Source organism: Botrytis byssoidea (genome assembly GCF_014898295.1).
Source record: "Botrytis byssoidea strain MUCL 94 chromosome Unknown BBYS_013, whole genome shotgun sequence".
Lineage (NCBI taxonomy): Eukaryota > Fungi > Ascomycota > Leotiomycetes > Helotiales > Sclerotiniaceae > Botrytis > Botrytis byssoidea.
The window spans coordinates 294643-312164 of record NW_024065854.1 but is presented as its reverse complement, the minus strand read 5'-3'; the positions used below and the strand labels follow the sequence as shown (position 1 = coordinate 312164).

Genomic DNA, 17522 nt, shown 5'->3' with positions numbered 1-17522 from the left:
AGTGGCGCAGCAAATTGGTTCGTTATTTACTGTACCTAGTTGTGGTACAACAAGCAATTTCATATTCGGTTTTAAAGGCATCAACTTGCTCTGCAATTCATCTGCATCAACCATTAGCGCTCCTTCCCCACAATCAACTTCTTTCCTTTTTGGAACTTGATTCACCCCCTCGAACTTCTATCCCTATATATATATAGTCGTTAAGACTCCACATTCGAAAATATTTTCTCTCCTCTACAACAACTTCCACACAGCAACTCTCGAGCTTCTCAACTTTGATCGCATCTTACTCACGGATTCAAACTTCAAGTTCTTAACACCTATCTTTGACCATACCACATGCGACATCATGGCTTCCAAGAAGGATACACTCTATCCCAAAATCTCTGGTAAGCCCAAAAACTTACTTGTGGAATTCTCAAAGTACCAGAGAACCTCGAAGACTCGACGTGCTACACTCCCTGTCACCGGAACAGTAAAACTCCATGGAACGCATGGTGATATTCGCATCACAGCAGACGACACTATTTACGTACAAACTCGAAACTTGGATATTCTTACACCGGCTCTCGACAGCTTGAAATTCCTTGATTTGATTCAGCCAGCTCGAACGGAAATCCTTGCCCTAAAAAAGCAGTTCCATGCTCGTTTCATGAAGCTGAATCCCAAAGCTAAGATCAACGATGAAGATCCTCTCATCATCGCCGGCGAGTGGATCGGCGCAAAGATTCAGAAGGACGTGGCAGTCAGTGCATTGCCAGACCGATATTTTGTCATCATTTCCGTTTCGATCAACAACGAATGGCAGCCGGATGAACCATATTCAGATATCGAAAATGAATCTATTAACATTTTAAACATCTCTCGGGGAGGATTTTACCACGAAACCATCGAGCTGAAGAACCCGGACCAAGCATTCACAAAGATGCAAGCTCTGGCCAATGAGGTGGAGAAAGAGTGTCCTTTTGCGAAGACTTTTGGCCTCATCGGCCTTGGTGAAGGCATCGTCTGGAAACCTGCTGCGCCTCTTTGCCATGATGCAAAATATTGGCTCAAACTAAAGGGTCCAATTTCCATGGGAATTGTAGAGGCTGGGCCGGCCGCCCGCATGCCACAGCGAAGCAATCTTATCGTTCCTGTGTTTGCGGCTCCAACCCCTTCTCCTGCAGCAGCGAAGACAGCTATACCAAATCGAGAGATAAGCAACGCGACATTGCAACGAAATATCGTTGGTACACCGATATTCTCAGCGTCACCTTCCTCATTTGCAGCGGGTAGAGCTTCCAGCAAGCCACTGGGCAACCCGCTTTCTTTAGAAGGTTTGAGTCCCAAAGAGTTTCCATCGATGTCAGCTCCGCCTTCTGTTGCCTTAAGCAAAACACTCAATTGGACTATAGGCACAACAATACCACCCGAAGGTTCTGGCTTGAGAGAATCTTCAATAGCATCTACATCTATACCACTGAGGATTAAGAAGGCTGCAGGCGAAAGTTCGGAAGATTACAGATTTGATGAAAATGGTACTTCATCGCCTTTGTTGCTTAGGCAGATCAGCGACGTGCCATCAGAATTTCAAGGCTCTAGTTCAGGGTCATTGGTAGCGGGAAAGACTGAGAATATGGAACCCCAAAGTCCGGGAACGATCAGAACCGTTACACGTATGCCATTAGCATCAGAGAATGTCAACTATATTTCACCAGAGAATGCAAGACTTCTCGAGACACTCAAATCGGCGCCGGTGACACCTGAAATGTTCAAACAGGTCAGATCGGAGATCATGAGCCTTATCCAAACGAGCAGCCCTGAGAAACTACCAATTGTGTCCGAGAAGGAAATCGAGCATACGCCGGAAGTTTCCAAGTCTGAACAGAGCGTGATCTCTTCTCCTGTTGCCCCCGAAGAAACCGCTTGTGAGTCATCAGACGACGATGGCCAGGAAGAAGGCGGCTGGCCTATGCCATCGTTCAGGAAGAAAACCCACAAGAAAAAATCCGAGAACATGTGTCTCGTTCCTGTGATCACAGTCACCGAGGTGGTCGAAGCCATCGAATCAGAGCATGTGCAGCTGGGGTCTGTGCCATCGAAGGTTGGAGATGACAATGAAGAGTCATCTGAAACTACCAAACCGGCTTGCCCACCACTGATTCTCAAGAAAATCGAGGGACCAGAGGTAATAGCGGCCAGAAACTTTGCGAACGAAGTAATTTGGGAGAGAAGATTGGAGCAAGGATGGCAATATCTTATCGAGAAGGGAGAACGTACCGAGAGACAAAATGCAGAAAAGTTGCTAGATTGGTTATGGGAAGACGTGGAGGTAGAGGAGGAAGTAGAGATCGAGGAGCTTGACCTTAACGTGGCTCTCTTGAAGAAAGAGATTTTTAAGATCGGCAGAGATTGGTTCTTCGAGCATCTGGCTCTCGAGGAGCAGAATGAAAACTGGGGTGTTGGAGCAGCGCGTTAAAGATTATGAAACTTAAAATTCTAACATAATACCGGGTGGAACTTATTTATGAGCTTAATATAGAAATCTACACTCTTGCATACCTAGATTCGATTTTCTGATGCATTTCGTATCTTGTGGAGAACTTGTGCATGTGTGACCACTGTTACGATGCTGTCGAAATATGAAAAAGATGATTGGCACCGATCTTCGGGCTTGGGGACCTCTTTGTGGACCGTTGTCTCCCAGAGCGGCACTCGTCTACTAGATTGGTTTGGCACTAGCCGTTGCTTAATATCATGCACATAGGTATACCACGGAAATCTTCAAATATTAATACCATCCTCAACTATCAGAGTCAAATTTGGCGGCGCACTTTTACAGGCTGGGCTGCACGATAGTATCACTGATAGTGCGGTGAGCCGTTAATTTGCCATGCGATCAAATCGATGGAAGCCAATTAGCAATTCGGTTACTGCTGAAATGTGGTAGATGTACACGTGACTACGAGGTCCTGAAATAGTTTTGTTGCATATCTTAAAAAGTCGCAAAGTTGTGCGAAGTTCATCGTTGATTTTAGCTCCAAAATTTATAAAAGATACATCGACTGGGAATAAGAGCAATTTGGGGAATTATTTCCGGAGTTCTCATGTCCGTGTTGTGAAGATAATTGGTCTGTGCTCAATATCAATTCTCCTCCTTCCCTTGAACTGTCTTCATCCGATCATTGTCCACTTTGAGATCTTCAATTGATAGAAGATTTGCTGGATTACTGTTATTAAGCTCCAGGTCTGCTCGTGGATTGATGTTACAAGCGTAATCAATATGGTGTTGAATCTACTACGGAATTTTACTTGACGTCTTTTACGACGAACGCGTTGCTACGACTGTGGCATGAAACATACAAAATTCGCAGCTAGTAAGTTCTACGGGTTGGAATACAAGCATGATACAAATATGGTCGAAAATCTCGAGGAACTCAAAGAATGACGCTTCATTTCTTTATGGTTGTGGTAATTAGTGTCTACCCCCGTATTGTTCTTTCTCTCCTCAATAATAACTTCTGTTCCCTTTCTTTATTCCTAGCTCGGACTGCAAACGGTCTTCTTTCAGTACTTGGTCATGAACTTTCATAACCTCGTTCTTGAAAGAAGTCAATCTGATACAATTTCAAGCGGAAATTGAGGACCCTGTTATTCAAGTTTCTCGTATGTACGATTTACAGCAAGACATTTGTGCCAAATCCCTTCCAAGATGGCTGGTCTTCAAAGTCAATTCAAGGTCGTTTCGACCACCGAATATTTAGGCACTACAGTTGAGGTCCTTGAAGGAGATTTGTTGAAATATCCGGTCGATGTGATTGTCAATGCTGCGAATGTTAGGTTGAAGAGGGGAAGTGGTGTTGATGGAGCGATTCATGCCGCAGCTGGTCCAGAACTTCAACCTGAAATGGACAAGCTATTTCCGCATCCAGGACAAGTGGGTAAAGCTTATGGGACGACTCATGCTTTCGATATCAGCTCTTGCAGATATATTATCCACGCTATTGGTCCGAATTGGAATACAGTGAACCAGCGAGACGGAACACTTTTGTTGAACGCTTTTCGGAATAGTCTAGATCTTGCGATGGCTAACAAGCTGAGATCGATTGCGTTTCCTGGAATTTCAATGGGGATTTTTGCAATGCCAAAAGATCTAGCAGGATTAATGATAATTACTGCCATCAGAACATGGATCAAGGAACACCAGGGAGAAATGGATCGCATTAGTATATTGCTACTTGGGTACTCACAAGATGATATAGTAGAGACACAGTTGCACGAAATCACTCAATATATGCCAGATACAGGTTCTGGTCTGGACAAACTCGTACCTGCAGCTTTCAGAAAGAAGCCAAATGCTACTACAGCACCAGGACCTCTTCCAATCCCGACAGCCAGTGGGTCTCTACCGAACCCGAACTTGCCCAATCCTTTCCCTGAAGATTCGGTTCCAGTTGAGACTCCAGATCCTGTGACTGACCAATCAGAATCACCAACACCTCCTCCACCTGGCCCTCCTCCACTTAGCCCTCCTCCACCTAGCCCTCCTCCACCTAGCCCTCCTCCGCCTGGACCTCTTCCGCCTGGCCCTCCTCCTCCGCCCGTTCCTCCTCCACCTGGAGACCCAGCTGCACCTCCCCCAAGACCCGAAGGCGCGCGTGCTGAGACTCCAAGCGATTCCGAAGATGAACTACCCAACTACCTTCTTAAATTCTACGAACCCCTGTCACACATGTGGATGGGAAGAGATCGTTATTACGCTTTATTAGAAGCGGGGATTGACCCCAAAACGTTCTACGAAGGAATGATCATTCCCGATCCCGAAGAAGATCCCAATGTAGATCCCCTCATTGGCGAAGAAAGAGATTTCTGGAGGGAATACAACGCTGAAAGACTTCGCCGAGGAAGAGAAATCAGCCAGGCTTTAGGATTACCAATAACGGCTGCAGAAACGGCGGATGAGGATGCCGGGGCCTTGAAAACCGCTCGAGATAAGAGTATATCTCTTACACAAGGACTCATGAAAACAAAAACTGCAGTGCGCGATGAAATAATTATAAATGAGGGGACAACTAATTGTACTGCTCTTACAGAAAGTGGGTTCCCATGTCGTTTTCGTGGCTATACTGCGATATGGCGCAAGCATAACGTTCCAGATCGGTGTACTTTACATCAGGATCTGGAGAAATTTCCGCGGGCTTAAATGGAGAGTCAAAGTGAGGGAGGAACAACTCAATGTGTTAAGGCTACTGGGGTTTTAGTTAGAGGAGAGATTTTTTATTAATAGCTTGGCTTCAACTATTTTTTTGGATAGACGATTAATCATGTTGGTTTGAAACCAGATGTTGTGTCGTTTTCTTTCTTACCTTCCTCACCCTTCGGTAGAAGAAGATGTAATGTGACTCTAGTATTTAGGTTAGATAGTGTTTCCGCAAGGCCAAAATCACAAATATCTCCAACAACAATTAAGATCGCGCGAGCGCAGAGATCATCTAGATTCCCTAAAATCCAAATCATGGAGGTATCGAGTGATGCACAATTGTGAAAATAGTGAGGAACGTTAGAACTATGAGTTTGAATATCTTTCTACATTATTTAGCAACGCCAATTTCTTACCTGAAAGACAGTCCCATGAAAATCCCAAAGACTATTCCCTTCTGATGCTGTAACTTTTTACCCTGAATCTACTATGTGAGTTTAAATCAAATTGTGAACAACTAGCAGACATAGAATCTGAAGTAATGTTATTTAACAAAGATCACTAAGAGTATTTCAAATACCTCATATCTCCATTTTCCAAGTAATCATCAGATCCCCAAACCCAAACTATCCATCACATAGAACCACACATGCATACAGGATGTCACTCTCCCTCTCTCACAGAGCCATCTCCTCCCCCATCCCCCCTCCCACCCAAACTAAATCTCGTACCTGCAGGTACAAAGCCGCATGTACCCCCCTGCCCAGCAACCAACCACAACCCCCTCGCTTAAATCTCCTCGCACAAAACCCTGGAACTCCACTCCACAATCACAACGGTAACGGCCAACCCCACTCACCACCACCCATCAAAGTTCAGACTCATAAAATTTTTCTCCCCGACGGATTCCCCTACTGCATCCGCGGAACCCTTCTCCGTCTTCATGCATGCATGCATTGTGGCATCCACATGTCATTCATTTAATTTACTTTCCAGATCTAGATCGCTCATGCGGGTTTGACACTATGAGAGTCAATCTTTATGAAGAGTCTTATTGGTTCTTCTTGATTCCGCTTGTGGTTCTTCTTGATTCCGCTTGTGGTTCCTCTCTTCGCCTGTTCGCGCGTCTGTTCGTATGCGTATATGTATGTACGATAAATATGCATTACAAAATCATAAGTGGGAGAGAAAGAAAAACGTCTCCGGTGCAGCAGTTATGTGGGATATAGGCAATCTTGATGTTGAGTATCTTCCTGATCTATTAGATCCGAAAGACACATAGATTGGGATGTAGGGGATGGATGTTTATTGTATTCTAGACTATCCCTTGTATCTCTTCGCATTCTCTCTATTCACCTTTTCTTCTAACATATTATATCTACCATACACCTCTAAAATTCATAACCCTCCCCTCCATTCCATTCCATCCCTCCCGAAACAAAATCCAGAAACACAATCCAGAAAAAATCTCTTCATCCCCAACAAGCAGGCAAAAACCAAAGAGCCTATCCACTAACCACATCTATACTGACTGCACTACTCCACTCCACTCCACTCCACTCCACTCCATACGAAAGCAATAGCCAGCTACTCCAGAACTAACTAATTCTTTCCTCCACAATTTCCATGAATAACAAACTCCATCATGAATCATGATTCATGATTCATGAAATAGGCGTCCCATCCATAATCTATTCCCTGATACAGGCTAAATACCTCGTCCCCCTCTCCGCCCCACTCCCCCTAACTAAAATTCTTCTCTACCAAACTTCAACGTTCCCTCTTCCCTCCCCTCTCCCCTAAATCGCTAGTATACTCAAAAACCCACCAACTAATCAAGCATTCACCGTCCCTTCAGAAGCACAAAACTTGATGAATGACATGACCTATGACACAATAGTATCAAATAATATGACATGATACGAAAGTGTAACCTGTTGTGACTGAGATTTTCATATTGTCTTCACGTGAACAAATACTCTCTGCGCAAGGCAGAGCATCTAGACAAGAGGACTTTGGATCAACATCTTCCATTCAATTGTATTATACTAGCCTACCTTCATCATGTTAAATGCCACAGCACGCGACTGCCACATTCAACATACCCAAATACACCGGTAGAAATGCACACATACCAACGACTCCCTTGACCTCAACCAACAAACTCCACTCCACATCGATCCACCCGACTCAACTCCATCAAACCCGTCACAAAATGCGCCAATCCTCATCCCCAGTTCCATTGTTTCTCCTCAAACCATTGTTCAATCCACACCTTCGACCGTTGCGTACTCCCAATGTTCCCGCACTTCTATATTTTGAAATGCAATTCTAAATTGTTAGGCCGTCAAAGTACAACCATGAACCCGTTCGATAGTCTCATTAGTTGCCCGATCCTTTCTCGCAGTCTAAAATGTGCCTCCCATACTAAACACCAAAATGTCAAATGAATCAACCGCCAAATTACGCCCGCTATAGACAGAGTAAAGCAAATAGCACAAGAAACACATAGGAAAAAACTGAAATCGAAAGGCAAATAACTTGTAAAGCAATGGTACTGTTACGTAAGATACCTTGATGATATAAGCGGATTCGTCTCTACTACGTTGAGCGCTCGCCATCCTGGATAGTGTCTACCGGCGGGTCTTAAGTAGTTTGTTAGCTAGAGATCGTAATGAGAGGCTTAATTCCCAATTACCATAATCAAGAGCACAATACTCCCAATCAACAAAAGAGCAGTTATAATGAGCACAACTCCTCGGTGCACCCAACCAAGCTTTTCATTCCGACATGCCATGCAAATCAATCCACCGGCAGCCAGAGCAAATCCTAACAAGGCACCCGTGAGTGCACCCAAGTCAACTTCCGTTCTTAACTTATGTCGACCTGTTGCAAGGAGAAGTGTGGATGCAGCTTGAGAGAGCATCGAAAAGAAAAAGCAAGCAATCATTGTAAATAACAAGGTTTGTTCTTGGAATCGACTCAATCGCTGATCCGCCACGCTGGGGAAAGTTGCATAATGAGCAACATATCCATTCGGAAAATCTGCCGAGGAGGCATACGCTTCGTCTTCGACATCGGTTATCGAACCATTGGCTGTTCCGCTTGGACTTTGTTGAAAGTATCCTCTATCTCGATTTCCCAATAGTGGCTCACGTTCGCGATTTTTTGTTAAACCGGGAGGTATAAACCAACCCCTAACTTTTCCCATTCCTTCTTTTGTTCGTCGAATCGCACTTGCTACAACTTCTGCGCCAGGAAACGTCATTTCCGCATTAGGATCCGTATATATATAGTATGGCTCGTCCTGATCGACATCACTCCCGTTGTCGTATTCGTTCCAATATGTTTGTCGAGGCGGCGATCGCTGTAGTGTTTGTGATGGGGCACGGCCGAGACTGTCTCTCCTCGAACCCATACTAGGAGTAGACGGCCCGCTCGTCAAAGGCGTAGAAGCACGGATAAGCGTGATGAGATCGTTATATTGAGAATGTAAGGAACCAAAATCTTGTCTTGTGAAGCTTTTTGGATTGCCCAATACCTCAACTTCGAATCGTTCCTTGAGTCTCCGAGATCCGGTCCATTTCTAACGACATCAAATAAGTTTATTGCATTATCAATTTTACATGTAATTGTCCATACCGTATATTTCTTCAATAATTTGTAGAATGCGATACGTTGGGCTTCAACAAATCGATCCAATTTCGCAAGATCGTCTCCGCAATTCTCAATCTGCATGTTATATTTGGAAAACTTGTTCATCCGCTTCCTCGTCATCTGCCCATTGGAGCTTTCTGCACATCTTGCAAGTAATCGCAGGACGATAGTCGATAAATATTCTGTTGTTCAATTATTAGCATGCATTGACTGGTAATAGTCTCAAATTGACCCTCTACATACGGAGTCTGCGACCAATCTCCTCACTCTTGCTCTTAACAAACAGTTCGACCCGATCGTGTTGGTTTGATAACTCTGTAAAGAATTCATTCTCGAATGCGACCAAGGAAGTATCGACATGACCCGGAATAGTGATCGATTTTCCAGAATCTCTTGTGGTATTGTGCTTTATCGAATTCTTCAATTCATCATAATCAAGGTTGTCTAATCGCAGAGCGAGAAAGCTGTGTGTCAGTACAGATCTGTGTCATGATATTTTCGCTATCACACCAATAAGACGAGATTGTTTCACACTCACATGGCGCCCATTGTGGCACAGAGTCCGACTGGAATTGTTGACCGTACTTCATTCCCACAATGTACTCGTCCTGGAAAGCTACTCAAGCAATTGTTTCCCTTTTATAAGGTAATGGATTCGAGGTGTTTAGGATTCCTTTGTTCCTGACCAACTTTTATGTGCGGGTAATAGCGGTCCTGGTGGAGAAAGTTGGAAATTTAATCCGCAATGATATCCGCAATTGCAAAAGAAAGGTACAAAGTACAATTAATGTACAGGAGAGTGGATACGAAGATCCAGACCAAGCTGTACAAGAATCCGCTTGACACCTGATGCGTCGGTTATCTTTAGGAAGAAAACCGAAACGAATGAAAAAAACGAGAATTGATAAGCTTTATAAGGTTGACAGTGCCAAGGGTCCCGGGGAAAGCTGAATGCAGTAACTGGAGCAAGCAGTAGTAACAAGGTCAAGCAAGAGCTGCTTCACAAGATATATATTATATCTAGTGTAAGTTGTATGAAAGCAGGCGAGTGAGTGTAATGAGTTGGAGCTGATAATTATTTCTTTCAATAACTTTGAGACACTGATCATTTAGAGTGAGCTTAAGATACGGATCAGACGATATCCTCTAGTGTTAACTGCCACCAATACGGATAGGGCAGCAGAGATAGCAAAGATAGCAGCGATAAACTAGAGTTTGAGGGCAGTGGGTGACTTTGATGGTGTGAAATATTGTAATATAAGACTGTAGAATACGAATCATTGAATCTTTTATGGAAAATTATATTGAGAATCGAAAATTTGAATTTGTTAGAAATCATCAGCCGGACATCCGCGGAGTCGTTTCTCCTGCTCGAATGAGTTTCCTTTCTTGTCCTTTCGTTATCCTTCCCTTTTCCTTTCCTTTCCTTTCCTTTCCTTTGCTTTCCTTACTTCTCTACAAAAGGGTGGCTCGGTGGATGTCTGATGTCTTCATATCAGCGATACCATGCATATGCACATGGAAGGTCTGCGGAGTATGTACTCTATGTACCCGCAGGGTTGGTTTCAATTCTGTTCCTTGATTGGTGCGCAGATATCCAACGAATTAGACTCCCAGATGCAGCTGTGATTAATATCTCCCGCTATACGAGTACCCCCCCCCCCCCGAGGCCCCGTCTCGTTGTACATTCACCGTACAGCTGCGCCGAAAGAAGGGTTCAATGATGTCCAATGCCGTGTTGCTTCCTAGGTAGGTATCAATGGTGGTACTTGAAATGAAAGTACTACTGAAAAGACATATTCCTTGCAAGTGAAGAAGAAAATTTTGTTTATTTTATTTTAATTTTTACACAACCTTGTTATCAATGACCAATGAGCTTGTCAAGTTGACAGGAAGTAGATTTTGCGATTGCAATAGCTTGTCCGGTTGGTCTAGATGTTCAGTGGGAAAGTCAATCATGATACTAGAGGTATTTAATACATGTAATGTCAAGATAGACAATTGGTTTTAGATCCTGCACGCCTGCAATAGCAACACGATCAATAGTGCCTATAGATGGATCATCGTTGGATCAATGTTGGACGCGAATGATTGGGTACGAGATAAAAGTAACTTTAGTTTGAGAGTTACCGATTATCTCGGAATTCTGAGATCTGAGATCTATCCTACCGTTTTTTCCTCATTATCCGGATACCTAGGAATCAGAACCATCAACTCTTCCCATCTCATCATAGAAATAGATCGTATAAAGTGTTAACTATCAGATTTCACTATAATAATTGGCTTCTCAATAGTTAACAAAATCCACCCAGCATTGAAACAAGGGAGTATGAATGACATAGACTCACTGCTATTGGTAGACATTCATCCGTATACATGCAACGCACTTATTTTCAATTTAGCCAGTGGCCCGAGTCATAAGCGAGCACGCTTTTTAGGAAGTACATATCTGGATTTGATGGTATGCTGTTGGCTCATTTCAATGTATTGATGTGGATTTCTTACAACAGGAAACTTGTGCGAATGCTACATGCCATCTTTAGTATAGGTTCCGCGCCCCCGATATATCTAGGTGTCTACTCTTTCTAGATTGACCCCCAAGAAGACTCTGGCAATCTCTTCTCGTATGCTCAATTACCAAATATCGTTCGACTATCAAGATCCTAATTAACCGGCCGACCCCCTCATTTTCAGTAAATTCTATTGCCCCTCAATATGTTGTGATTTCATATCGAGTCGTGAAACTAGAAAATCAGAATAAGATACCAAAGTGGATGACAATTGGAGATGGCGACGTGACCTTCCTCTCTTACCCACAGAGAATTCGGCTACCAGTTCATAAGAAGAAGAGCGAATACGAAATCGCAACACACATCAAGTCATATGGTTGACAAATCCTCACGAGAAGCAACATCTAGAGATTGTTCTGGACGCATGGAACCCCCACACCTTTCAAGATTTTGAGATTTTCACATGAAATATATTCTTTTGGGCGACGTGCATGTTCAATGTTTGAAGGTTTCGTCTGAAATCCCGCCGCAATGTTGTACAATGGGTCCGTCTAGAAGCAGTAATAGTGCACGCGAGTGGTTTCAAACCCTTCAACGTCGTGCTATGCTATTGCACAAAAGATGCCAAATATGTGCTACATGCCTTCATCAACACAACAGATGTGTTACGGTCGTACACAGTCAGCCATTTATTGAAAAGAACACTATGGAGTATCCGATTTCGCATGCAGCGTCAGGCACGATAAATCGGGTAACGAGTTGAGGAAGGTGTTGATGAGGAATAATACATGCAGGTTATTGTACATTTTTCAGTTGATGGAACTGCGGCAAATGGGCCAGAAATGCAAATTGTGAAAACGGTCTTCAAGGGAAGCTTGTGAGAATGCATTGCGCAAACTAAATCAACTTTGACGTTGGAATACTCACCTCTATCAATCACTTGATCGACAAATGTATGGGTGAGAATGAGATTCCTGCTTTGGCAACATGAAGCTCAAATTATGTTGAGGAAGAAGGAAAGTCATCAGACATGTCTAGCAAATTGCACTGAAGTACTTAATTAACGAGTTTCACGTGACCGTTATCGGAGTCGTGGAAAATACACTAGTCTTATCGTAAAAAAAACTTCAAAAATGTCAAACAGTAAAAGACTGAGAGAGCCAACGATGGAGACAGCAGGCAGTATTACCTCCTCGACGACATCAACTTCCCACACCATGACTGCCTCCCCGCCCAGCAAAGTTTCCGCCGCCAAGATTAATCAAAACGGCACAAATGGATCAAGCTCAATTGAGGATTTAATAGCTGCGCTTGCCTCGACCAATCGTCATACTTTTATTGCGCCTTCATCGAAAATACTCAATACCAGTTCGGATTTTTCAAAAGAGACATTGGACAGATTTGCAGGGAAAATAGGAGATGAGCAAGCTACAAGATTGAAAGAGCAGAGAAGAAAGAGGAAGAGGGGCGATAAGGATGGGGCTGAGGAAGAAGTATTGAAGATTAGAAAAATACATACCCAAGGATTTGAGGCTCAGCAAGTTTTCGAACAGGCTAAGAGAGTTGTTGATGCGCTAAAAGGAGAGGTGGCAAGAGGTCTCGAAGAGCTCGGGATTGGCGGAGATGAGAGTGAAGAAAGTGCAGACGCTGGAGAGGAGGGGTCCGATACGATGAATTTTGATGAGGATGGATTCGCAATTGGTTCAGATGTTGAAGGCGAGGAAGGAGATGAGGAACAGGAATTTCACACGGATTCGGAGGACGAAAATGACGGCCAAGATGACGGGGAGGCTTTCGAGGGCTTCGGAGAGGAGGATGACGAAGAAGACGAAGAAGAGGATGAGGAGGACGAAGCTGGAGTATTTGTCGAGGATCCAAATAAACTCAACGACGGTTTCTTCTCAATCGACGAATTCAATAAACAAACGGAATTCCTCGAAAGGCAGGATGCCTCAGCAGATCCTTATACTGGAGAAGCAAGTGACGAAGAGGATATTGACTGGGGCACCGATCCAATGTCTATGCCAATTAAATCAGATAAAGGATCCAAACGTGCGAAAGCCATGGATGTTTCAGACGTAGAGGATGACGAAGAGGATGGGCCAACATTTGGCAACATGGATTTGAATGCACCTGAAGGAGATAGTGACGACGACGACGATATGGATTTGGACGAAGTTGCTGATGTAGCTGATGACAATACAAATGACATTCTCTACAAAGATTTCTTCGCACCTCCGCCAAGAAAAATCGGCAAAGGAGAACGACAAGCAAACTACCTTGAAAGACAAGCTAAAAAAGCAGCTAAAAAAGCACCCGAAGAAGATGAAGCTGCTATGGAACGAGCCATGGCTGACGTTCGACGCGATCTATTTGATGACGAAGACGACGCCAACTCGGAAGATGCCCTCTCAGATCTCGACCCCGCAGATCCTAAATCCCGTCGTTCAGCTCACGAACGTCGTCAAGCCAAAATAGGCGAAGAAATCCGTCGTCTCGAAGCCGCATCCGTCGCAAAACGTGACTGGACACTAGCAGGAGAAGCAAAGGCTCTCGATCGACCCATGAACTCCCTCTTGGAAGAAGACCTCGATTTTGAACGTACCGGCAAACCCGTTCCCGTCATCACAGCCGAAGTGAGCGAAAGCATCGAAGAACTCATCAAGAGACGTATCCTCGCCCAAGAATTCGACGAAGTCATTCGTCGTCGTCCTGATTCGCTAACCCCTGCCAATACCCGCCGCGGCCTTTTCGAACTCGACGATTCGAAAAACCAACAGAGTCTCGCGGAAATCTACGAGGAGGAACATGTCAAAAACACAAACCCAGATACATACGTTAGCGCCACGGATGAAAAACTCCAGGCCCAAGAAAAAGAAGTCGAAAATCTCTGGAAGGATGTCTGTGCTAAACTCGACGCTCTCAGCTCTTGGCACTACAAACCCAAACCCGCAGCACCGAGTCTCACCGTCGTGGGCGACGTCGCTACAATCAGTATGGAAGATGCTCAGCCGTCTACAGCTTCTGGTATCGCGGGAGCGGAATCGAGATTGGCGCCTCAAGAGATCTATAAGGCTGGACAGGTGGTCGAGGGCATGAAGAAAGATAATAAGGAGATTACACGGGGTGGCGCACCCGTTGCGCGAGAGGAAATGAGCAGAGAGGAGAAACTGAGGAGGAGGAGGAGGGAGAAGGAGAGGATTAAGAAGATGGGTGAGGGTGAGAAGGTGCTGAGTAAGAAGGCGAAGGAGAAGAAGGATGTGGTGGGTGAGTTGAAGAGGGGTGGTGTCAAGGTTATTGGAAAGAGAGGTGAGATGAGGGATGTTGAGGGGAAGAAAATTATGGCAAGTGAGGTTGTTACCGGTGGTGGTGGCTTTAAGTTGTAGATTTAAATTAGTGGTTGTGTGACACATACAGCAAGTGTGTTGGGAATGTAATATCGATAACTTTGTAGTTGAATACCAGGAAAATTGCGATTGTCACTGGAGGGACACAAAACGGACATATTGTATCGCAAAAAGTATTACATGTGTCAGATATACAACTGAAATGGTTTCGCTTATGGAAAAAATATAAATCTTCTACATCTACCTCTTCGCCGTTCCATTCTCCAACTTCTCCATCTCTTCCAACTGCTTCCCTTCCAAACCTGCAGGTCTCTCAAGCTCCACATAATCTCCCATCTTCACATCACCCTTTACCTCTCCCATAACTACAGCACTATCTCTAATCACCTCTCCCCCAATATTTCTTTCCCACCCCCTCGCTTCTACGCTCAACGGTCTCCACCAAGTCTCTCCCTCTCCCTGTCCACCCCTAGCATGCCACCTCCCGCCACACATTTCCCACAACCTACTCGCCGCTCTCTTATACGCAAACCTCTCATCTTCTCCCGTGAAACTTTCCGTCTTCGCAAAATCCACTCCTCTCCTCCTCCCAATCTCATTTCCCGCTCCGGGAACTGATCCAAAATCCGCATCTTCATCGGGATCATACCCCGTTTTGGCGCTAGGAGTATCGGTATACGTAGAAATATTTGGTCGGAAGGGAGATGTTTGATCCTGGTAGATTTCAGCGAGGGTTTCGGGGTATACTGCATCTTGAGGATTTTCGGATTCGGATTCGGGATCCGAGGAAGGAGACAGCTTGGTTTCGGGGAAGAAAAGAGTATCTGGGCCAGTGGCGGCGCGAATTATGAGTTTGCATCGGGCTTCGTAGAGAGCGTCAAGGAGAGTGATAAGGCGTCTTGCTTCATTCTTTTGGAGGAGGGTTAAAATTGGCACATCATCGATGATGAACGTGTGAAAAGTAGATGCCATAGTTATGTAGTCTGCGGGACCAAAAGCACCACCACAGAGAGTGGGAAAGTCCCAGTATGTTATACCGTTAAGATGGCGAGCGACAGGAACTGTACGACCGTAAACTAAGAGTGTGGTTGATTGCCATGGAATTGGATCTGGAGAGGACGGGAAAGCTGATTTCACCACTTTCTCCCAGGTATCATCACTATCTGAAGCGAGAAGATACTTTTTGGGAGTATTAGCTTTTAATATCTTCTCGGTGGTACTGTCATCATCTTTTTCATGAATACTTTGCTCATATCCAAGTCCAAGATTGCCGGGTGAAAGCTTTTCAAGTCCTGTAAAGCCTTCTATCATTTCCTCTCTCATTATTTCAGACATTTTCGCTGTTTCATCGTCCACATCATCGATTTCTCTTCGTCTCCAATCTCGACCCCCCTTCCCCATATCCCAAATTTCACACCTAGCTTTCAGAACTCCAACAAATCCCGAGAACTCATTCCCACTAGAAAACATGTCGAGTTTCTGTGGCTTAGCTAAGCCTAGCCAATTCTTCACGAGTCCTCCCCTACCAGGCACGGCATAATCCATGCCACTGGCCTTTTCGAGCTCTTCTGGCATACGATTTGAAGATGCAATGAGTACACCACCCAATTGAAAGAATGGTGTCAGAAGATTGCTCAATATTTTACTCGCAGCTCTGTCTGGCAACTGAAATTCGTCCAAAAAGAGTATAGGCGATTTTTCAATCATATCCTTCGCTAGCCAAAGTAGGGAGTAGTCTTCAGAATCCAAATTTCCATGCTTGGAACGAGATTGTCTCAATTGTTCCAGACGTGAGAATGTTTCTAGCATGAACGTATTGAAATGCCATCTCCTTTTCTTATTGTTCGGTAGACTATCCGCTAGCATGTCCAACAACATTGACTTTCCAGTCCCAACTTCGCCATGTAGTAATATACCTTGGGGAGAGTCCAGATTCATTGCTGCTTCATGACTCGTAAGAACTCTAGTCATCGCAAGTGTATCTTGCCGTTCTTTCCGTCTGAAAAGATGAGCAAATAGTGGATTGTTCCTCAAAGGATGACCAGGTACTGCTACCGTCCGACCATCTTCATTATTTTGACCATCGTTGACGGCCTGACTGATTGCTTTGAGTCGAGCTGCATATTCCGACTGAGGTTTATAATCCTTCAACCGCAAATATAGTTTTTGCAAATGTAGAGCTATACGATGTTGAGCTGGGTCGGGGTCAATCACTTTAGTCGCCAGCAGAGCACGATACAATATGAGAGGATTGGTTATGGTTAGCCCTGTGGATTGAGGGAGGTTTGTTGGTGGCATTTGGAACTTTCATGGTCGAGATGAAAGCAAATTGATGGATCTCCATGATAAAATGATGAGGGGTGGAAAATGCAAGCGTCATCGCCGGCACTAAATCGGACGTCACTTTCTTAGCCTTGCTTCTGTGGCTAGAGTATGGCGTCGTACCTGGACCTCCAGGGCTGTCCAGGGGTACCTGTACGTGTGCCTCAGCCTTGTAGTCTTATAGTAGCCTTGCATATCTGCAATTATTATTTTCGCGTCCCTATTGCATTTTTCTGTTGAGATGGATCTTTGGTCAATGGACAATATATCGTTGAATGAGGTCAGATAATTGACTTGGAAGACAACAGCTTGTCCCTAAGAACTATCTGGCAGTATTGGAAGAGGAAATCCGAAAGATAGATAGTCATAATTGGATAAGCTCAAGATGCTAATGCCACACAAAATCAGGTTCTCTGTCTGTGATGCCTGCAGGTGTCTGCAGTGGTTTGCTGACGACGTGCTTTTGTCTCACTGTCGCTAGTCCATTGGAAAACAAATATATTT

At 44.4% G+C, this 17522-nt stretch overlaps 5 protein-coding genes across 5 annotated transcripts; 3 read left to right on the top strand and 2 right to left on the bottom strand.

Annotated features, from left to right (window-relative positions):
• Positions 1–349: 349 nt before the first annotated feature.
• On the top strand, positions 350–2461 carry EAE97_006886 (uncharacterized protein; the record flags this gene model as incomplete). Its single annotated transcript, XM_038877399.1, has 1 exon — positions 350–2461. The coding sequence occupies one exon, from the start codon at positions 350–352 to the stop codon at positions 2459–2461; it is 2112 nt and encodes a 703-aa protein (XP_038731589.1).
• A 1233-nt stretch (positions 2462–3694) lies between these two features.
• EAE97_006885 (uncharacterized protein) lies at positions 3695–5185 on the top strand (the record flags this gene model as incomplete). The annotated part of the gene is made up of 1 exon (XM_038877398.1): positions 3695–5185. The coding sequence occupies one exon, from the start codon at positions 3695–3697 to the stop codon at positions 5183–5185; it is 1491 nt and encodes a 496-aa protein (XP_038731588.1).
• Positions 5186–7196: 2011 nt separating this feature from the next.
• EAE97_006884 (uncharacterized protein) lies at positions 7197–10104 on the bottom strand. Its single transcript, XM_038877397.1, has 4 exons — positions 9378–10104; positions 9083–9283; positions 8825–9021; positions 7197–8768 (listed from the first exon to the last, which is right to left on the bottom strand). Exons 1-4 carry the CDS (start codon positions 9427–9429, stop codon positions 7866–7868), a joined length of 1353 nt encoding a protein of 450 aa, XP_038731587.1. The 5' UTR covers positions 9430–10104; the 3' UTR covers positions 7197–7865.
• A 2378-nt stretch (positions 10105–12482) lies between these two features.
• Positions 12483–14735, top strand: EAE97_006883 (uncharacterized protein; the record flags this gene model as incomplete). Its single annotated transcript, XM_038877396.1, has 1 exon — positions 12483–14735. The coding sequence occupies one exon, from the start codon at positions 12483–12485 to the stop codon at positions 14733–14735; it is 2253 nt and encodes a 750-aa protein (XP_038731586.1).
• Positions 14736–14936: 201 nt separating this feature from the next.
• On the bottom strand, positions 14937–16994 carry EAE97_006882 (uncharacterized protein; the record flags this gene model as incomplete). The annotated part of the gene is made up of 1 exon (XM_038877395.1): positions 14937–16994. The coding sequence occupies one exon, from the start codon at positions 16992–16994 to the stop codon at positions 14937–14939; it is 2058 nt and encodes a 685-aa protein (XP_038731585.1).
• Positions 16995–17522: the final 528 nt, after the last annotated feature.

Bases quoted from the DNA above. Each gene is read 5' to 3' on its own strand.
- EAE97_006884 (XM_038877397.1), bottom strand. From the start codon at position 9,429: ATGAAGTACGGTCAACAATTCCAGTCGGACTCTGTGCCACAATGGGCG. The intron at 9,284-9,377 runs GTGAGTGTGAAA...CTCTGCGATTAG, and splicing joins TGTGCCACAATGGGCGCCAT to ACAACCTTGATTATGATGAA. The intron at 8,769-8,824 runs GTATGGACAATT...TGATGTCGTTAG, and splicing joins AATTATTGAAGAAATATACG to AAATGGACCGGATCTCGGAG.